This window comes from Chiloscyllium plagiosum, unplaced genomic scaffold (assembly GCF_037043375.1).
Source record: "Chiloscyllium plagiosum isolate Xiang-an unplaced genomic scaffold, Cpla_swu_hap1 HiC_scaffold_7, whole genome shotgun sequence".
Taxonomy (NCBI): domain Eukaryota; kingdom Metazoa; phylum Chordata; class Chondrichthyes; order Orectolobiformes; family Hemiscylliidae; genus Chiloscyllium; species Chiloscyllium plagiosum.
In genome coordinates this window covers 1326365-1346254 of record NW_028270145.1, presented here as the reverse complement: position 1 = coordinate 1346254, position 19890 = coordinate 1326365, and the positions used below count along the sequence as shown (strand labels likewise).

Genomic DNA, 19890 nt, shown 5'->3' with positions numbered 1-19890 from the left:
CTCCTGGCCAGAGGCTTTGTGCTGTGGCAGATTAGTGGGGCAATAGCTGTAGTGCCCTTGGATCTGCAGGATAACAGAGAAGATGGGCAAGAGGGTGTGGAGATGGTGGCTTCTGTACATAGTCCTCTGCTAAGTTGGAGCAAGAATGTTCCATGCTCCTTGTCAGTGATAGCAGGCTTGAAACTTTATTGCTGGAACAGCACAGCAGGTCAGGCAGCATCCAGGGAACAGGAGATTCGACGTTTCGGGCACAGGCCCTTCTTCAGTGATAGCAGGCTGGCAAGCCAGTGTTTATGTCCATCTTTTGAATGCTGCCCTATCGAAGCTCACACCTGAATCCTTGGCAGCACAGCCCAGCTGTGATTTTGCCACCCTGTGATCTGGGAGATGAACCATCTTTAACTCCTGGTCTGACTGCTTGTACACTTGTACACAGTGACTTACCACCTGCTGGTCCAGACTGTGGGCCAGATTCATCTTGTAAGAGAAGAGTAGCTGAACTAGAGGCTGTGAGTGGCAAACCAAGTGCTAGTACTGCTTCACCCCACCCTATATACTGCCTTTTCCTTGAGCTACGCCGGCTGAGTATGTGGCACTTGTTGGGCACCTTAAAGGAATAAATCAGAGCAGGAAGCTTGGTGAGTCAGAATGAGGTTGAGAAACAAAAGGTTCACGGTCACATCACCTGCAGCTTGCAGGATGATGATGAGAGTGAGCTGGATGTTGAGAAAGTGCCAGAAAACCGAAATGTGCTGTCTCCTCAATTGTCTAAGTGATGCCAAATGACATGGGCTGTTGTACATGTGGGCTCAAGATGCAAAGTACCTTCTGCACTATCGAGCTCAGGAAGGACAGGCATTCTTGTTCCCAGTCAGTTTGGCTATGACCCCCTTCTCTTGCATATCATTTTGCCTTGTAAGAGAGAAGGGAAACGTGTCAGTGATTGTGCAATGCTGTGTTGGAATGACATGCCTGGCCGAACTGAAAGGTTAGGGATCCGTAGAAACAGTAAGAGGTAACTGTGAGCCTGGCGGCATTGGTAGGGATGGAAGGGCAATGTGGAATATCTGGACTCTTGATTGCCGGGGGGGGTGGGGGGGGGGGAGGCGTGCTGATGGGTGAGTAACCAGGATGAGTGCACTGAGGAGTGGGAACAGTTGGTGGTGTGTTGGGTAGAGTTGTCGTTAAACTCGTTGACCTCAACCAGCCACATGAGGAAATCATACATCGTGTTGTACTGCTGCTGTCAGATCCAGATTCTAGGAGTTAGCCTCTCTGTTCACTTGTTCTTATTCCCATCTCAGGATAGTCTTTCTGACCATTTCTGGCACCATAGTATCTCTCCTCTTGCCCACTTGCTGCACTACTACTTAGTGATCTATTTCTTTTGGAAACCTCTCTCTGCCTTGATGCAACATTTTTCATGTTCTAAAATACAGCAATATTATTCAGTGCAGCCTCCATTTAAAGGGATAAACTGCCTTTCAGATTAGAAAGCTGGTTGCACCATGTATTATGAGTACACTGCTATTCAATCCCCTGCAGAGCACAGTCACCCAGCATCTTGTCAAATGTTCAGTACAAGGTGATAGCCACAGTGATAATGGACCAACTTTACTTGCTGCTTTTCTCCAACAGATTCAGTACAGGCAGGTTACAATTCCTGCATCAGGCAAACTGGGTAAGCTCATGTTCGACCCACTGAGTTCAATAAAATTCTTACAAAAATACACTCAGTTAATGCTTATTCCTACAATCAAACTTAAAAATTTCATATTGAAGTCTACTGTAAATAAATTACATCAGGTAGGTTAAAATTTAATGATTTGCTCTGTGCCACAGTGGCTGAATTCAATTCTGATAAAATTCAGAGAAATATTGAAAAGCAACATTTCCACTTAAGACCCATCAGTTTTAATTACATTACCCTGCAAGAAATGGGAAGGTCCCAGCTGAATGGAGCTAAAACACAGAGTGTTGATGCTACTCTTTGGCCATTTGTAATTGCATGTTTTCAGCTCATTTTATGAATGGTACAGGTATAGAACTCCTTATCCATTTAGTGATCGCTGTAGGTTCTTGGGTTCAGGTCTGGCCAGGAAATGTGGAGGTTCACATCTAGGTTTTATAGATTATTTTTTATATTTCAATTACATGACCTGATGGAAGGAGCACATACTTAGGTTTCTTGCTAGCTTAGTTCTCAACAGTGGGGTAGCCAATTATTTGTTCTTAATGCCTGGTTTTAGTTGTAATGGCCAAACAAGTGTGTAAAAGTTTGCTTAGCATAGCAATAACACAAATATGTTGAGTTTACTCATAGATTTCTTCTAAAAACAAGCAAACAGAAAAAATGCCTATACTCAGAAACATACTTTATGGACAAAGTCAAAACCTTGTGGTGATGAAGTAAACAGTCAATATCTTTTCTGTTTCAGTCCAGAAAGAGAAAACCTCTGGTTTATTTATGGAGATATTTTTAAACACACAGGAAATAATTTTAAAATAGTTCAGAAATGTATTGAATACTGACCAATGAAATGAACAAATAACAAAGAATTTAACTTTAACAAACCAATTTAATCAGTATAACTCAAATGTACCTACTAAGGTGAATAGCAAAGATATTTCCCTAGAGTTGGTGAGATCAAAACTGGAGGGCATATTTTTAAGATGAGAGGAGAAATATTTAAAATGGATCCAATGGGCAACTTTTTCACACCAAGGGTGGTTCATACACGGAATGAACTGCCAGAGGAAGTGGTAGATGCAGGTACAGTTACAACATTTAGCAGATGTTTAGATAGTTACAAAAATAGGAAAGGTTTAGAGGGATATGGCCCAAATGCAGGCAAATGAGACTAGTTTGATTTGAGAAACTTGGTCAGCATGGACAAGTTGGACCAAAGGGTTTGTTTCTGTGCTCTATCACTCTATGACTCCATGATTCTGTGTATAGAATCATTTTGACTAATTATTAAGGAATAATATAATGGAATAAGTAAATATCCTACGGGCAATTAAAATGTTCCCTGTACTACATTACAAATTGCAAAGCATTTTTCTGGGAAATCAGAGTCAAGTGATTGGAGCGAAACTAAAATCTGAATAGCCTTTTCTTAGAACCCCCTCAAAATGTGACAGTACCAATGCAAAAGGTTGTTCTTGCAGCAGTAATTTCTCTTTTAGCCTATCCTTGGATAATTTCTGTTCTCCTACATGTTGTATGTTATTTATCATCACTTTTCTTTTAAAAAAATAATTACGTTCTCTCTGCCTTTACACACAGGATTTATTTTAGATTTTTTTTATTTTAGATTTGTTTCATTTCATATGTTTTCAACCCAGTCACTGTTTGATTGTTAGATAAACAGAAACTGAAGAAGGATCACTGGACCCAAAGCATTAATTCTGCTTTCTCTCCACAGATGTTGTCAGACCTGCTGAGTTTTCCAGGCAATTTCTGGTTTTATTTCTGACTTCCAGCATCTATTTTATTTTAATTTACTGTTTCATCATGTTTCCTGTTCACTATTTTTGACTTCAGAATTTTTTCCTTGTATTTCTATGTACTTCATCTTATTATCCTTGCCTTTTCAATCCAACTAAATCTGTTAATATAGGCTTAAATGTGTGTGACTTAGTCTAATAAGAAACTTTAATTATTTACCTTATTTGTTCTTGGGTTGAGGTGATGCTGGCAACATCTTGTTTATTACCTCTACGAAATTGTCACGAGATGGCAGAAGATGTTTGCATCATTGTAGTTTGGTAATGGATTCATGTAATCCTATCATTGTGGAAATTGTAAGAAGTTGGCTCACACTATTGAGGAAATGGCAAAATAGTTAGAACGGAATGACATGTAACTATAGCTAGTCTTAAATGAAATGAGAACTAACATTTTTACCTCAGCCCTGAAAGTAAGAAGTATTTTGTTTCATTTTACAGAGAAGAATAGGAATAGGAACTGTTATATTGATGCCATGATTGTGGGCGTGCTTGCTGAGTTGGGAAGATGTTCTATTGTGTATATTGTGTAAACAATTTTGTTAACCCCCTCTTGCCTGCATTTGTATCTTCACAGGGCATCCCAGGTGACCTTGGTCCAATAGGCCAGTTAGGTCCAAGAGTAAGTACTCTTGCAACATTTTGTGAAACATATGGGATGAATTTAAGATAACAGCCTGTTGCTGATATTATTTGATAAACTCTTGTAGGGGGAACGTGGCATTCCAGGTGAGCGTGGTTTACCTGGCCCTCCAGGTCTTCAAGGTCCAAGAGGTATTCCAGGTGCTCCTGGCAAGGATGGAGCTAAGGTATTGTTATATTCTGATTACATCAGTCAATTTCCACTCATTGAATTACTCTTTGCTTGTACAAAATAGTGACTGCACTTTGAAAAACATTAATTGAATAAGAAGCATTTTGGGATACTCAGGGAAGTAGGATAGTGCAATATAAATGCAAGTTAATTTTTATTTCCCTCCATTCCTCTCATAAACATTGTATCACTTGCTATGATTCCATTGATGTTATTGGCCCTTTTGTGTCTTACCCAAATGGTCAATATTCATGTACGATTCCAGTAAATAATGACACGAGCCATCAACAGCTCAGTCCAGACCTGTTCCCACTTGATATCTATTTAGTCAACTCTTACTACTGTAGTTTTTGCGATGTAGAATCATCCTGACATATATTTCCTTAACATCAGCATGTTAAGGTCACTTGTCAAATGGTTACTTTGTCTCAGATGAGGTTAAATGATTCAGAACAGACCAAGGATTGAATTTTGTCCTATGTAGTCACGATAACCTGTGTGTTTACTTACCATGGATTTGGAATCACCATTTCACTTATAATAAACTAATTTCAACTTTAATGGTGTTATAATACTGGCTTCAGGATGATATGATAAAAAGTTAGCAAATCTTTAATGGAAACCACAATTTACTTAAGTTATACTGAGCTAAAATTACACCAAGCGTACTTGAATACTCTATTAATCACCGCATCAGAGATACTTCATGTTGGTGATTATTTCTTTCATTTTAGGGTTTACCTGGACCTGCTGGTAGCCTTGGAGATCCAGGTCCTCCAGGTCTTCAGGGAATGCCAGGGGAACGAGGAGCTTCCGGGCCCGCAGGTCCTAAAGGAGAAAGAGTGAGTAACCGCTTGCATTGCACGTGTGTGAGCATATTTAATTCAAATGATTTAGTGCCTAGTTCCTGTCTAATAGTATTTATTCTCCTATGACAGGGCATAGGAGGTGAAAAAGGATCTGAAGGCAGTCTGGGTAATGAAGGCCCGAGAGTAAGCAATCTCTTCATTTTACTCTCTTTTTGTTTGCAGATATCTATTCATTAGCACAACTTAAGAACATCTATGCAAATAGTGCTACAAATAAAATTATTAACATGACAGATCCATTTGAGGTAGGTGATTGTGTTGGTGGGATGATTGATAATGAGACAGCATCATGCAAAAAGCCACCTCCGTGCTGCAAATGTGCATCTTTCCCCTACACCTGCTGGGACTATTTCTGCTTGGTCTTTCTTAACCTCTGCAACAATTGGGGGCAGGATGTAAGTGCTAGATCCTCAGTCCATTTTTCTTCCCAGACCCCTTGGTACTATTGCATCTTGGGGCCACTGTATGAAAGATACCTAAGTACAAGATCGAGAAAGTGTTTGAGAGACCTATTGATAGACTGAGATGAACTAAATTGATGGAGATTCATGTGCAGCATCAATTCCAACAAAGACCTTTTGGGCTGAATGACCTATGTGCATGCTGTAAATTTCTATAAAATTCTGTGCCATGTTGGTATTGGCCCTGAGGTCCCTCCCATGGAGGGAGAAACATTTTCTCTGGTGCACGTTCTAACAGTCAGTTGCTGACTGTTTAATCAGACTGGCAGACCAGAAGTATGTTGACAGAATGAAAAAGATACCCTAACATTAAATTCGACAGAACAAATGGAGAACCTTTATTTCTGGGTTTTTCACTTGAAAACCCTCCCCATTCCTCTTCCCTGCCATCCTTCACACTTGTCCCAGCTTTGAGTAAACAGTAGGACCTACGTTTCTCTCAACTCTGCCCAAGGAGTAAAATGTCCCACCTTTTGTTATTTATTGTGGTCAATTATGTCAAGAATTGTGGTATGATTATTTTTTACTATGTATTTGCAACAGGGTTTGCCTGGTCCTCCTGGTCCACCGGGTATTTCTGGTCCTGCAGGGGATAAGGTAATAAATGATCATGGTAACCTTAAGTAAAACAGTACATCAATTGCACCATCTTATTAACATTTATAAGTGCCAAGGAACTTTGTGGCACAAAGCAAATAGACTAGAATTTAATGTAAATCTTGATTTTTGCTCTGTTTTTATCTTATTAATGGTACCTTTTTTGTAAACAATGAATTGTAGGGTGAACCTGGTTCGATTGGACCTTCTGGGCCTGTGGGATCTCGTGGGTCTCCAGTAAGTAAACGTTATAAATACAGAATGTAACTAGCTTTCAGTTCATCTTCAGCCAGGGCGAAATGGACTAGTCCAGCCATCTGGAGGTGACCTCCTGGCAGCAGATCAGACTTCGAGCTCCTCCCTATTTCAACAGCTGCTATAGCTACACAGCAGAGGTGTACACAACCATCAGACGCCACCGTCCAACACAAACGCACACACATAAATATATACGCACACACTTTTTACTGTAATGACCAAATTCGAAGATCTAAAATGGCTTCTCTCTTTGTCCACTCCTGAGTTGAATGCAATGTAGTTTGAATTTTAAATATTGCCAATTTGAAAAATATACTTTTGCTCTGAGAAATAAGTCAGCCAAGTTCTTTAAGTTAACAGGTAAAGAGAGTTCTTTTTCGCTAAAACTCACTGATGTAAAGATGCAGAAATTATGAACAAATGGTTTAGAATATGTCTAACTACCCAATGATACCAAACAACACATACAACATTCTACAAGCATGCAGGAATAGATGATAAAACCCTGCAAAGTATTAGAGTTTAAGACTTAACCAAGGAACAAGTAAAGTTAGAAAATAAAATTATTCACAGATTGTCCAAGACTTTAAGGAGCACTTTCCAATGTAGCTGCTGTTATTGGGTTATTTCTCACTGGAACAGTCACTCTGTAGTCGTAGCTAGGGTTATTCTCTCAGTCTCTTGGAGACTGTAGAATTGATTGGAGTTCTTCCCTAAAAACTCTGTGAGCAATGAAGTTTTCTAGTGGGGCTTCTAATCATAAACACTTGGCTTTATGGAAAAAATGAGTGTAAAGATTTTTTTGCTTTGTAGCTTCTGTAGTCTCTCAATCTCTTAGTAAAATTTGGCATCTTTTTGTGCACCCAATTTCTGGGTTGTGTGCCCTCACTGAGTTATCTGTAGACTCTATGTCTCCATAAAGCAGTTTGTGTCCTTCAGAAATGCCACTTTGTAGCTAATGCAGACATTGCCCTTTGCTATGAAATGTGTTGTTTTAAAAAAAATTTCAAGATATATCTATGTCTCACTCATAGTGTGTATATTTCCAGCAAATAATATTAGAAATAAATATTTTAGGTAATGCATCTTCCTAATTGCACTAGAAAAGTTTGGAAAAAGGGTTGCCTCTGTTTAGAAGCACCTTCTCCTTCACTTTCCTTGATTTATTTTCGTCCCTGCTATTACTGGAAACTCCTCAATCTGTAATGCACTGCAAGCTACACTTATTTGGATTAATGGGCCACTTCAGGAAAAATCTCAATAAATGATTGCTATCCACACAGTACAAACCTCTGACACAAACTTGTGCTTGCAAGCAAGGTTCAAGTGGCTGCAGGAAACCAGCCTCTGCATCAAATTTGAGTCCATACCCACAATTCCGGACATAACTAGTTTATTTTGAGCTTTTGGGTAACTTTTCAAAGTATGTATGTTTTACAAACCTTGGCTGGTGATGGCTGACACCTGAATGTCAGTTTGTTCAGTTCCTGCAAACTCCGTTGCTGCATTGAATGATTGTAAATTTGATGTGGAGGAGCTGATGTTGGATGAGAGTGAACAAAGTTAAAACTCACACAACACCAGGTTATAGTCCACCAGGTTTATTTGGAAGCACTAGCTTTTGGAGCACTGCTGCTTCATCAGGTAGCTGTGGAGCAAGATCATAAGATTCAGAATTTATAGCAAAAGATTACAGTGTCTTGCAACTGAAATGATATATTGAACAAACCTAGATTGCTGTTTAGTCTTTCATCTTTTAGAATGGGTAGCAGGTTTCAGTTCATTAATATATAAATCCTAGAACTTCTTTTAAGGCACATTCTCGAGATAACTTAATGTTTTATAATAAAAAGTGACACCTCAGCACAGACAATGCATTAGAGGTGTGAGGTTAGAGTCTGTCTGTATCCCAATCTTAAGTCAGATTGGTTCTATTTCCAAAGTGGAATTTAAAACATATTACATGGATTGACTGCCTACAGGTTGTGTCTCATTTGAGCAAAATAGAATATGATTCTGCAAATACAAGTTCACCCCATAGACTTATGTGTGTGCACGTGCGTGCAGAGAGACAGAGTGAGTTTTTTGCATGTGCGTGTGTGCATGTGAGTGTGAGTGCATGTGGGAGAGTGTGTATTTGCATGTGTGCATGCTTGTAAATTGTGTGTGCGTGTGATGGAGTATAGGCGTGTGTGTGTGTACATGCACATGCACATGCACACGCATAATGTAATGGGGCCACCTGTGGTGTGACATAAACCCAAGGTCCTGATTGAGGCCATCCCCATGGGTACTGAGCTTGGCTATCAGCCTCTGCTCAGCCACTTTGCGATGTTGCCTGTCCCAAAGCCCTCCTTGGAGGATGGTCCTGCTCCACAACCATCTGATGAAGGAGTAGTGCTCCGAAAGCTAGAGCTTCCAAATAAACCTGTAGGACTATAACCTGGTGTTGTGTGATTTTTAATTCTAAATTTACAAAAGCAGGTTTATTTTGTCACATCTCAGTGTTTTTTCTGCCCTAGATAGCGTGGTACCCAAACGTAATTTGTACATGTAATAGCAATTATATTTTTAAAATTTTAATGAGTGATCCTTGGCAAGTTATCTGTAATCTTTTGAGGTTAAAATCTTGGTGCATTCAGACATTACCAACATTCCTTAACCTCTTCCTGTTTTGACTGTAAATTTATCAAGTACCTCCTCTAAATGTATTACACTTTGTCCTCTTCAAATTAAATATGGATCTATGATTGAATGTGCAATACTACAGCCTGATTACACAGGGCTTTTTTATTGTGTTTGAGGAGGAATCTTCTCAGAAAGGAGCATGTTGCATTTTGATGTTGAGGCACATCTACAATTTAAGGAGTATGAATGGAATTGAAAACACTGAACCAGCTTCAATTATCAGTGGATGAGAGACCAAATAGGAAATTGTAAACAGGAATTCAAATATTTAATTTGTGAAATGTGTTCGCTTTAAAGGCTATGGCAAGCATGAATGTGTTCAAAGGGTAACTAGACATACTTCTAAAGAAACAGAGGAATAGGTTAGATGTTGTGTAAAAGCTTTTGGTCCCTGGAATAGATTTTCTATGATATAGCTGAGCTGCTCTCACAGGGCATAAAGGGCACAGTGTGGGAGGAATTAACTTGATTTGAGGAGTGAAACATATGTAGATAACAGTCTTTCCACGATGTGGTAAGATCACGTAAGAGCAGAACCTGAAATATGATTATTATGTACAATTGATTATAGTGTCAACATACAATAACCAGAGTTGTGAAGATGCCTAAACCTGAAGACAGTTATTGCCCTGGTCATCTTCACCACCAATCTTTCTATAACCTAAACTCTCACGTATGGCCCTAAAACCATTTGATTAAAGAGAAGCGACAAGTAGGTCTGAAATTTAAAATTTATAAATGGTTGTAAAGATATTTCCCTATTCCTCCAATTCATTTAAAATGTATTAATATGATGGAAACTTTCAGATCAGGAGTGGGTTGTGTAAACTTAAAAGTAATACCCTTACAAATCTCTGATTGTTCTGAGAAGTTTCAAAATTGTGCTTTTCATTTTCCTTTCTCAGGGCTCGCGTGGTGAAACGGGTCCCACCGGTGCTGTTGGATTTTCTGGACCACCTGTGAGTTTTCTGTGTCTATAAATTTATTTTAAATGACACCTTTACTTTAAGACAATGTTACATTAACAGTTGTTGTTTGTTAAGCAATATCGCATCAATCATTTCACTTTATTGAATACATTTGTTTTATGGGTGTTCAGTTGATAAAGACAAATGAAAAATGTGGGTATTACTATTAATGACAGTAACAGCACAAGGTCATTAATGCCACACACTATTTGCAAGGCACAGAACTGTGTAATAGCCAAACTGCATTTATCAATCAAGACCTCCTAATGTGTGAAAGTTGACTGGTTAGTAAGGTTAGGTCACATGGGATCTACGGGGAGCTAGCAAATTGGATACATGATTGCTTGAAGGTAGGAGATAGAGGATGGTGGTAGAGGATTGCTCTTCAGTCTGGAGGCCTGTGACCAGGGGTTGGCACAGGGCTTGGTGCTGGGTCCACTGTTTTTCATTTTTTTATATAAATTATTTGGATGTGAATATAGGAGGTATAGTTAGTAAGTTCACAAATGACACCAAAATAGATCTGGTATAAACGGTGAAGAAGATTATTTCAGGGCACAATGTGACTTTGATCAGATGGCCCAATGGGCTGAGGAGTGGCAGGTGGAGTTTAATTTAGATAAATACGAGGTGCTGCATTTTGTAAGGAAAATCAGGGCAGGACTTACACACTTAATAGCAGGGTCTGGGGGAATGTTGTGGAACAAAGAGGCTTAGGAATGCAGGTGCGTAGTACCTTGAAAGTGCAGTTGCAAGTAAACAGTGCGGTGAAGAAGGCAGGCATGCTTTAATTAGTCAGAATATTGAGTACAGGAGTTGTGACATCATCTTATGGCTGCACAGGACATTGGTGAGGCCACCTTTGGAGAAATATGTACAAATTTGGTCACCTTTCTGTAAGAAGGGTGTTGTTAAACTTGAAAGGGTGCAGAAAAGATTTACAAGGATATTGCCAGGGTTGGAGGGTTTGAGCTGGAGGGAGAGGCTGAGTAGGCTGTGGCCTTTTCCCCTGGAGTGTCAGAGGCTGAGGGTTGATCTTACAGTGGTTTATAAAATCACGAGGGGCATAGTAGGGTGAATAAACCAAGGTATTTTTCCTAGAGTGATGGAATCCACAGCTAGAGAACATAGGTTTAAGGTGAGAGAGGAAAGACTTAAAAAGGATGTGAGGGTGGTGCATGTATGGAATGAGATGCCCGAGGAAATGGTAGAGGTGGGTACAATTACAACATTTAAAAGGCATCTAGATGGGTATATAAACAGGAAGAATTCAGAGAGATATGGGCCAAATGCTGGCAAATGAGAGCAGGTCAGTTTGGGATGTCTGGTTGGCGTGGATAAGTTGGATTAAAGGGTCTGTTTCTGTGCTGTATGAATCTATGACTCTAAGTAATGAGATGTTGAGCCAAATAGTGGGATGGTCTCAATCTTGACTTTTCCCAGTTAGTCATTCAGTTTGTACCATGAAGAAATGAACAACACACATCAAGAAATTGTTAATGATATAATTTAGATAGGAAGAAATCTAATGAGGAAACTCTTCTCTATTGGAGAAGCTATTGCAGATTAATAAAAGAAATATCATCCTATTCTACTGCTTTGAAAATCCTAAATCTGGGGGATTTCAAGGTGAGGGGGCACATTTTTAAGATCAGACGGGAGAGATTTTAAAAAGACACAAGAGGGTGGCTCGCATGTGAGATGGTGGATGTGGGTACAATTATAATGTTTAAAAGACATTGGGATAGATAGATAGATGAATAGGAAAGGTTTGGAGAGATATGGGCCAGGAGGAGGCAGGTGGGAATTATGTTCTGCATGGATTGGTTGGACCAAAGGGTCTGTTTTCATGCTGAATGATTCTATGACTCCATAAGTATAATTATGTTTTGAAAAATGTATCAGCCATAAGGTACTTTTTCTCTCTCTTTTGTACTGCATCTATCCACTAAAGTACCCAATTTTATTTGAAACAGGGCAATGATGGACAGCCTGGAGGTAAAGGTGAAACGGGTGAGCCAGGTCAGAAAGGTGATGCTGGTTCCCCAGGACCTCAAGGACTAGCAGGATCCCCTGGTCCACCAGTAAGGACATGCTGAAGCTCTTACTCGTATGACAGAAATAATTAATAGTTTTTTCATGATTCTAAATAATGTATTGTTCAACTTATCTCTCACTAATTTATTTCTTAGGGACCTATTGGTGTCCCAGGTCTAAAGGGTGGACGTGGCACACAGGGACCACCTGTAAGTAGAATTTGCAAGTATTATTTTCTCAGCCTTTCACTTGCTGTCAATATTTCAATCCTTGACTTCTTTCATACTAAGTGTTTTAAATGCGTTTTGTTGGAGAACAGAAGAGAAGGTTTGTCATTTTCTAATGTGTTCTCTCAAATAGCACAGCATGCTCCACACACTAATTCTAACTCTGCAGTAGAGTTACTGTGATTCTGTGGTTGTGTATAATTCTGGGATTTACATTATGACCTGATCATGAATAATATTTTAGAAGTTTAACTGGTGCACTCATCCAAACATCAGTTAAAACCAGGCCTTATTGGCTATATTTTTTCTATTGGGTAATGGATGACACTGGAAACATTGTATTTGTTATGCATCCATTTGGCTCTGACACAGATGATGGCTTCTTCTTGCACTGCTGAATACTGCATAATGTTAAAAATGAGCAGCATATATTCGAGTTGGGATGTGGTGGAAGTTAGTGAAGAACATTGCAGGCTTTGTGACTGTAACAAAGTAAAACTGCCAACCCGTTTCTCCATTGCTCTTCAGCTGTCTGTGGGCTTTAGTATGGTTCACAACACTGTCCTTCTCTAATAGCTCTCCACTGTTATCCAGTTGAGGAGGGCTCATCTCAACTGATTCTATCAGTTGTTCTTGCTTTTGCACCGTTATTCCTCAAGGATCTATCTATTGGCTTCTTCCTATTTCTTGAGTATATTTCTTTATAACAACATCTAAATGAGTAGCTTAATTTTTGTGTAATAGTAAGCTTTGAGAAGATTTATAGCTCAGGTTGAGGTTCTGAATGTAGGCTTGCTCGCTGAGCTGGAAGGTTAATTTTCAGACATTTCATCATCATACTAGGTCACATCTTCAGTAAGCCTCTGGACGAAGCACTGCTGATAATGCCTGTTTTCTATTTATATGTTTGGGCTTCTTTGGGTTGTCATTTCCTGTGGTGATGTCATTTTCTGTTCTTTTTCTCAGTGGGTGGAAGATGGGGTCTAACTCAATGTGTTTGTTGATAGAGTTCCGGTTGGAATGCTATGCTTCTAGGAATTCTCGTGCGTGTCTCTGTTTGGCTTGTCCTAGGATGGGATGTGTTGTCCCAGTCAAAGTGGTGTCCTTCCTCATTTGGATGTAAGGATACTAGTGAGAGAAGGTCATATCATTTTGTGGCTAGTTGATATTCATGTATCCTGGTGGCTAGTTTTCTGCCTGTTTGTCCAATGTAGTGTTTGTTACAGTCCTTGCATGGTATTTTGTAAATGACATTAGTTTTGATTGTTGTCTGTATAGGGTCTTTCAAGTTAATTTGCTGCTGTTTTAGTGTATTGGTGGGTTTGTGGACTACCATGATGCCAAGGGGTCTGAGTAGTCTAGCAGTCATTTCCGAGATGTCTTTGATGTAGGGGAGAATGGCTAGCGTTTCTGGACATGTTCTGTCTGCTTGTTTGGGTTTGATGCTGAGAAATCTGCAGACTGTGTTCACTGGGCACCCGTTCTTTTGTGTATATATATTGATGACACCTAACTCTACCTCACCATCACCATTCTCAGCTCTCCTACTTTTGTTAACTTATCTGATTACTTATCCAACATCCCGTACTGGATATGCAGACATTTTACCGCAGTTAGATATTAGAAAAACTGAAACCATTTATTTTCAGTCTTTGCTTCAAACTCTGTTCCCTAGCTACTGACTTCAATCATTAGCCTAGAAATAGTCTATGACTGAACAAATTGTTTCCCGAAGCTCTGCCTTAGTAAGATCACATCCAGAGTACTGTGTACCATTTTGGTCTTCATATATAAAAAATGATATAATGCATTAGAAGCAATTCAGAGAAGGTTCATGTGCTGATTCCTGGAATCAAGATGGCATTTGTTGGGAAATGTTGAGTAATTTGGGTCTACAGCCATTGGAGTTTCAAAAATGAGATGTAATCTTCGTGAAATATACATGATCCTGAGGGGGCTTGACAGGGTGGATTCTTGTGGGTGAGTCAAACAGACACAGTTTAAAAATTGTGTGTCTCATTTATAATGGAAATACAAAGACATATTTTACTCTGAGAGTCATTAGTCATTGAATTCAATACCTCAGAGAGCAAACAAAACTGAGTCATTGATTATGTTCAAGGCTGACTCAAATAGATCTTTGATTGACAAGGGACTCCAGGGTTATGACGGGCAGACAGAAATCTGTAGAAGCCACCATTAGATCAGCTACAATTTTAATGAAAGGCAGAGCAAGTTTGAGGGGTCAATAGATGTGTTCCTGCTCCTAATTCACATGTGTTATATTTGGCAATAAGCTGAGCCACTGATCATATATTTATGCTACCACCCAAGACTGCCTCTTTCCATCTCTGTAACATTTCCTGGTCACCCTGACTCTGATCCTCTGCTTCTAAAACCCTCATTCATGCCTTTAGATAATTTTGACAAACTCCAGGCTGCTGTCCCATGCTCTACTCTTTGTAGAAGGTCATCCAAAACTCTGTTGCCTGATACTTCACTTGCATCAAGTTCTGATCCCCTGTCACCTCTGTCTTTGCTGACTTACATTGGCACACATTCAATCAGCATCTTGATTTTAAAATTCTTGTAGTTACCATTAAATCTCTCCATATCCTTGTTTCTCACTCTCTGTAATCTCCTCTAATCCCCATAACTGCCCAAGGTATTTGCATTCATTAATTCTGCTGTCTTGAGCATCTACAATTTTATCACATTTTAGTGGCCTCACCTTCAGTTGCCTTAGCCCCAAGCTCTAGAATTCTTTCTCAATACCGCTACATCTCTCTTCTGTTAAGACACTGCTATTTGACCAAGCATTTATCATTTGACCTATATTATCTTAATTTTATCCCTTCTATAACAACTTTGATTCACTATAATAACAATAATGGACAATCATATAGCATCTTTAATACAATAAGGTATCCTGTGACAATTTATAGGAGTGTTATAAGACAAACTGTCCCACCAAATCACACAAGATAATATAGGTCAAATGATAAATGCTTGGTCAAATAGCAGTGTCTTAACAGAAGAGAGATGTAGCGGTATTGAGAAAGAATTCTAGAGCTTGGGGCTAAGGCAACTGAAGGTGAGGCCACTAATGTGATAAAATTGTAGATGCTCAAGACAGTGGTCAAAGTCAATGGACTGGGAAATGTTGTTAAAGTAATATTTGTGAGTTATTGCAGTGCAACATGCTGCAGCCACAGTGCACCAATGGGTTTAACCATGACACCTCATAGAATTCAGAGATGTTCTCGCAAACTACCAGGTCATTTCTAGGCAATTGTGGACCAATATTCCCTCACTTCTGGTGGAACCTGCTGGTGACTAAATAATGTATACCCAGGTCACCTGTGCAGTTGTTAGCGGAGTCTTAGCCTGATCCAAAGCTTAATCCAGTATTGATCAGCCCACCTGGAAATATTCTTATCTTCTGTGGAATGTTTCAAATGCTAAACTAATTTAGATGGTTTTAACACTGAGCTGTATTCTATGGGACTAGAGTCACATATGGGTGAAACAACCATTCACTTATAACTAAAGAAAACACTAAATTAAGGTAAAAATGTTCAAGCTGTTCTTTCTCAGCAGTTTGTTTCCCATCACATTCTCTGTATTGGTAAATTTATGTCTCAGTTTTACTTTGAACTGTTTCTATTTAACACAATTTGTTTATAAATGCATTTTTGTTTTGTTCCAGTATCTTCTATAGCATATTCTCTCTTGGTTCTCATAATTTTATTGATAGGTTCCAGACAGATAAATGGCCTCCAATTGACTGAACACTCCTTCAAAATGTTTTTATTCAAACAGTTTAGTGCTGGAGGTTCAGGGATAGACACAGTAAAGTTTTGGTGATTTGGAGATGCTGGTGTTGGACTGGGGTGGACAAAGTTCAAATCACACAACACCAGGCTATAGTCCAACAGGTTTATTGGGAAGCACTAGCTTTCGGAGCACCACTGCTTCATCAGGTGGTTGTAGAGTATACGATCATAAGACACAGCAGTTATAGCAAAAGCACATCAAACTGAGATCAGTCCATTTTTATTAATCATCCTGATAATGTGGTCCTGCTCAAATATTCTAACCCCTGTGTACCAGAGTAAGCATTAAAAAGAATTATGACTATATCAGGGCCAAATATTTGTTCTGTGTGAGAATTTATCTTGTTTTATATTGTTAATTCAAAAACATAAGTCTTTACTTATTTGTTACTAACAGAAACATCCTTTTTCCTGAACTTTTCAGCTTTTAGTTAAGCTTTTATACATCCAAAAATTAGGATTTTATGAATGGTAGGATTTGGTCACTGCTGACAATAGGCACTGCTGACAATAGGCAGTCCCCAGGTTCTAAGTGCGAGGAGCTTTTGCTGTTCTCTACACCATCTTGTACTTGTTGATCAATATTAAAACTAAGCTTGAGACATAATCGAACCATAGCCCCTGTACAGTTTAATCTATTTTTCTGATCTGCTGCTCTGTCCTTCCTATATGTTGTTAGGTGCTTAGTTTCTACAATCACCATATTTAATGTCTTTCAGACTTGATAATATTGTTCCTTTTATTACTAATCTTATACTTTAAATTGTATTAAATCTCTTACTATTCAGCTAATTTATAGTAGATCTTCAGGTTAATTGTATAAAATTTTGGTTCATTTGAGAATTACAAGACCTTCAAAAAGATTATCAAACTACATTCAGTCTTGGCGATAACTACAAACATTTCCTCTGTAATCCTAGGGTGCCACTGGTTTTCCTGGACCTGCAGGTCGAGTTGGGCCACCAGGACCAACTGTAAGTAGTGAATGCTGAGGAAGGAATTCTTCACTGGTCATAAAATGTGAGAGTTTCCGCTGGAGGCTATGCCAATAAATCGTTCTACCATAACCTGCTTTTGTCAACACAAATTCACCGGAATACGATTGATGAATTAGGGACGCTATTTCTAAAACATGACCTTTTAAAACGCGTGTTGGCTGTAACGTGTTTACATTGCCAAATTTTTAAGTGCTGTTTCTAAAGCGTGATTTTTCTATAATGCAGGGTTGCACAACAATGCAACCATTGCATTATAGAACTGACTGTACATACCCATCATTGAATCAGTCTTGACATTCATTTGTGCTTCATTTTTAAATAATCTTGTCAACAGCAAAATGAGTGGCATTAACTTCAATAGTGAAATAATAAAAAGGAATTTTCCCTAGATCGCATTTAGCTTGTGTTCAGGCTACTGCTGGAGATAATCTCTGCTGAAACACATATTCCCTCAGAATTAAGTGTCCATGGGCTTAACACTGAGATCTACAAGTGGGCGTTTAAGTCACGTGAAATGATAAGAGTATCATAGCATAAAATTGATGAGAATCAATGGATGAAAGATGGAGATTTTGGTACTAATCTGGTATTTTTCAGTATCACTGAGGAGCAAGCAATGCTGCTAAAGAAAATGTTCTTGCTAAATAGAATTCAGCCAACAGTGTGCCAGAGCTGGACCTCCCACTGTTCTATTAAAATCAACAATCCACCCCACCACCCCTCCGCCAGTATCTAATAAAACAAAAATTGACACATAAGAAAACATTGGTGCATATTAGAAATGATCTGTTACTTCTGTCTTTGTTTCTCAGGGTGATCCAGGTCCGATCGGTCCCTTAGGGTCTCCTGGTAAAGAAGGACCCCCAGGTCTTCGGGGTGACACTGGCCCACCTGGAAAGACTGGTGATCCTGGCCCTCCTGGAACACCTGGTACCCCAGGTGATAAAGGCGAATCTGGAGATGATGGTCCAACTGTAAGTACAATTAAATATTAAAATTATAATCTAAAATTAACAAGTACAGAGTGTTACTTGTGCCATTACACAGAGGCACGGTATTAATATTTTAATCATTAAAAATAAAATTCTGTCTTGTTCTTCAGCTTTGGAGATTATCTCATTCTGCAAATAGGCACGCTAAGTGCAATCTATATTTCTTTAATGCGTGCACGCAGGTGGAATTTAACTTCAAAAATAATCAGGTGCATTTGGGTCAAGTTTAAGTTTAAAATGTGAAACATCTGTTTCCAGAGTCATACTTATTTGTGGTTTTAACAATGCACCTTAAGAAGACAAGTGTAAATTCCAGGCTGAGAGTCGAACATTTTCAACATTAGCTCAGTTTCCTGAGGCTGAGGAATTTGGCAGTTTTATCAAGGCAAGGACTTGATGGATTCAGAAGGTTGTTGTCTTCACATTTACCTCCTGGATCCAGCTGGAAAAGCCTTGACACTTTACAGATCCACCCCCCGTTCCTACACTCCCACTGATACAAGGCCTCAAATCTCCCCTCCATAGCCCCCAAACCTCTGAAACTCAATTTTCCCACCTCCTGACCTGTCCAATTTTCATCCCTCTCGAGGCCTTTTAACCTTCCTGTAGCATCAACAACCTTGAAACTCTTCTGTCCGTGGCTTAATCTGCTTTCCTCTCAAATGATTGAGAACTCTCCCAATTCTCCTACTGGTCAACCATTTATTTTCACCCCAGATAAACCCTTCTTCTCTCCCTCAACCAGTTGACTTCTTGCCTTTCCTCTGCACTTACTAATTGATTGACCCCATTCCTCTCTCTTGCATTGACTTCCCTGATACTGTGGGGGCTGTCAAAATTGACTACTTTATTGCCAGATACGGTGGAGTTAAAGCTCCCGATTATGTTCCCCACTCTTTCTAACCAACCCATTACCTTCTTCTTCTTCTTCCTCCTCCTCCTCCTCAAGACTATTGGTATATGAGGTGGATGAAGGTATGCATAATGTGCTTCCATAACAAGAGATTTTCCTGAAACAGGTCACTAGCCTGTTATCAAAGTCGGTAACTCGAGATGTGCCAATTCACATTAAGCATGATGGAGCAGGAAACTCTCCCACTCTTACTGCTTGCTCTATCAGAAGGATTTACAGGTTGATCATTCGGCTGTTTGGTTTGATTATGAATGTGCCATGGCCATCAAACGGCGAGCGGCGCTTGAACCCAGAGCTTCACACTGTGCCATATCTGTGGCACAGGGTCTCCCTTAATTAACTCTCACTGAGGAAAAAAAAATCCATTATCTACAAAATGTTTTATCAATTGCTGTTTCTTGTTATCAAGCTGTTATACACTATAATAAATACTATACTAGCTCATGACAAAGACAGTGACTGCTGTGAAAATGTTTAGGTCCCTTTGTTACTTCTGCGGGTTCATTAATCATCCAAATCCCGGGCATTGAGCTGCTGACATACTACTACAGGTACCAATCAGCCTCTTACAATGGAACAACGTGTAAACAAGTATTATTACTCTTTAGGAGTATTATTTAAGGAATACAGAAGTACATCTTTTTACATGGAATGATCATTCCTCGAAGTGTTAGGAATTTAGTACGAAAGGAAAATAAAAGTGCGTTAAGTTTAATTAAGGA

General features: G+C 39.2%; 1 protein-coding gene across 2 annotated transcripts in view; it reads left to right on the top strand.

Moving 5' to 3' along the window:
• Positions 1-19890, top strand: part of LOC122551236 (uncharacterized) — a 260766-nt gene that overhangs the window by 199380 nt on the left and 41496 nt on the right. For both annotated transcript variants that reach the window (XR_015757572.1, XM_087988654.1), the window contains exons 32-42: positions 4088-4132; positions 4221-4319; positions 5059-5166; positions 5263-5316; positions 6198-6251; positions 6435-6488; positions 10103-10156; positions 12142-12249; positions 12358-12411; positions 17186-17239; positions 18076-18237. Coding sequence is in view for 1 of the 2 variants with exons in the window: in XM_087988654.1 (XP_087844780.1) it covers positions 4088-4132; positions 4221-4319; positions 5059-5166; positions 5263-5316; positions 6198-6251; positions 6435-6488; positions 10103-10156; positions 12142-12249; positions 12358-12411; positions 17186-17239; positions 18076-18237 (846 nt within the window). In the remaining variant the exon portion in view is untranslated. The remainder of the gene's footprint in view (positions 1-4087; positions 4133-4220; positions 4320-5058; positions 5167-5262; positions 5317-6197; positions 6252-6434; positions 6489-10102; positions 10157-12141; positions 12250-12357; positions 12412-17185; positions 17240-18075; positions 18238-19890) is intronic.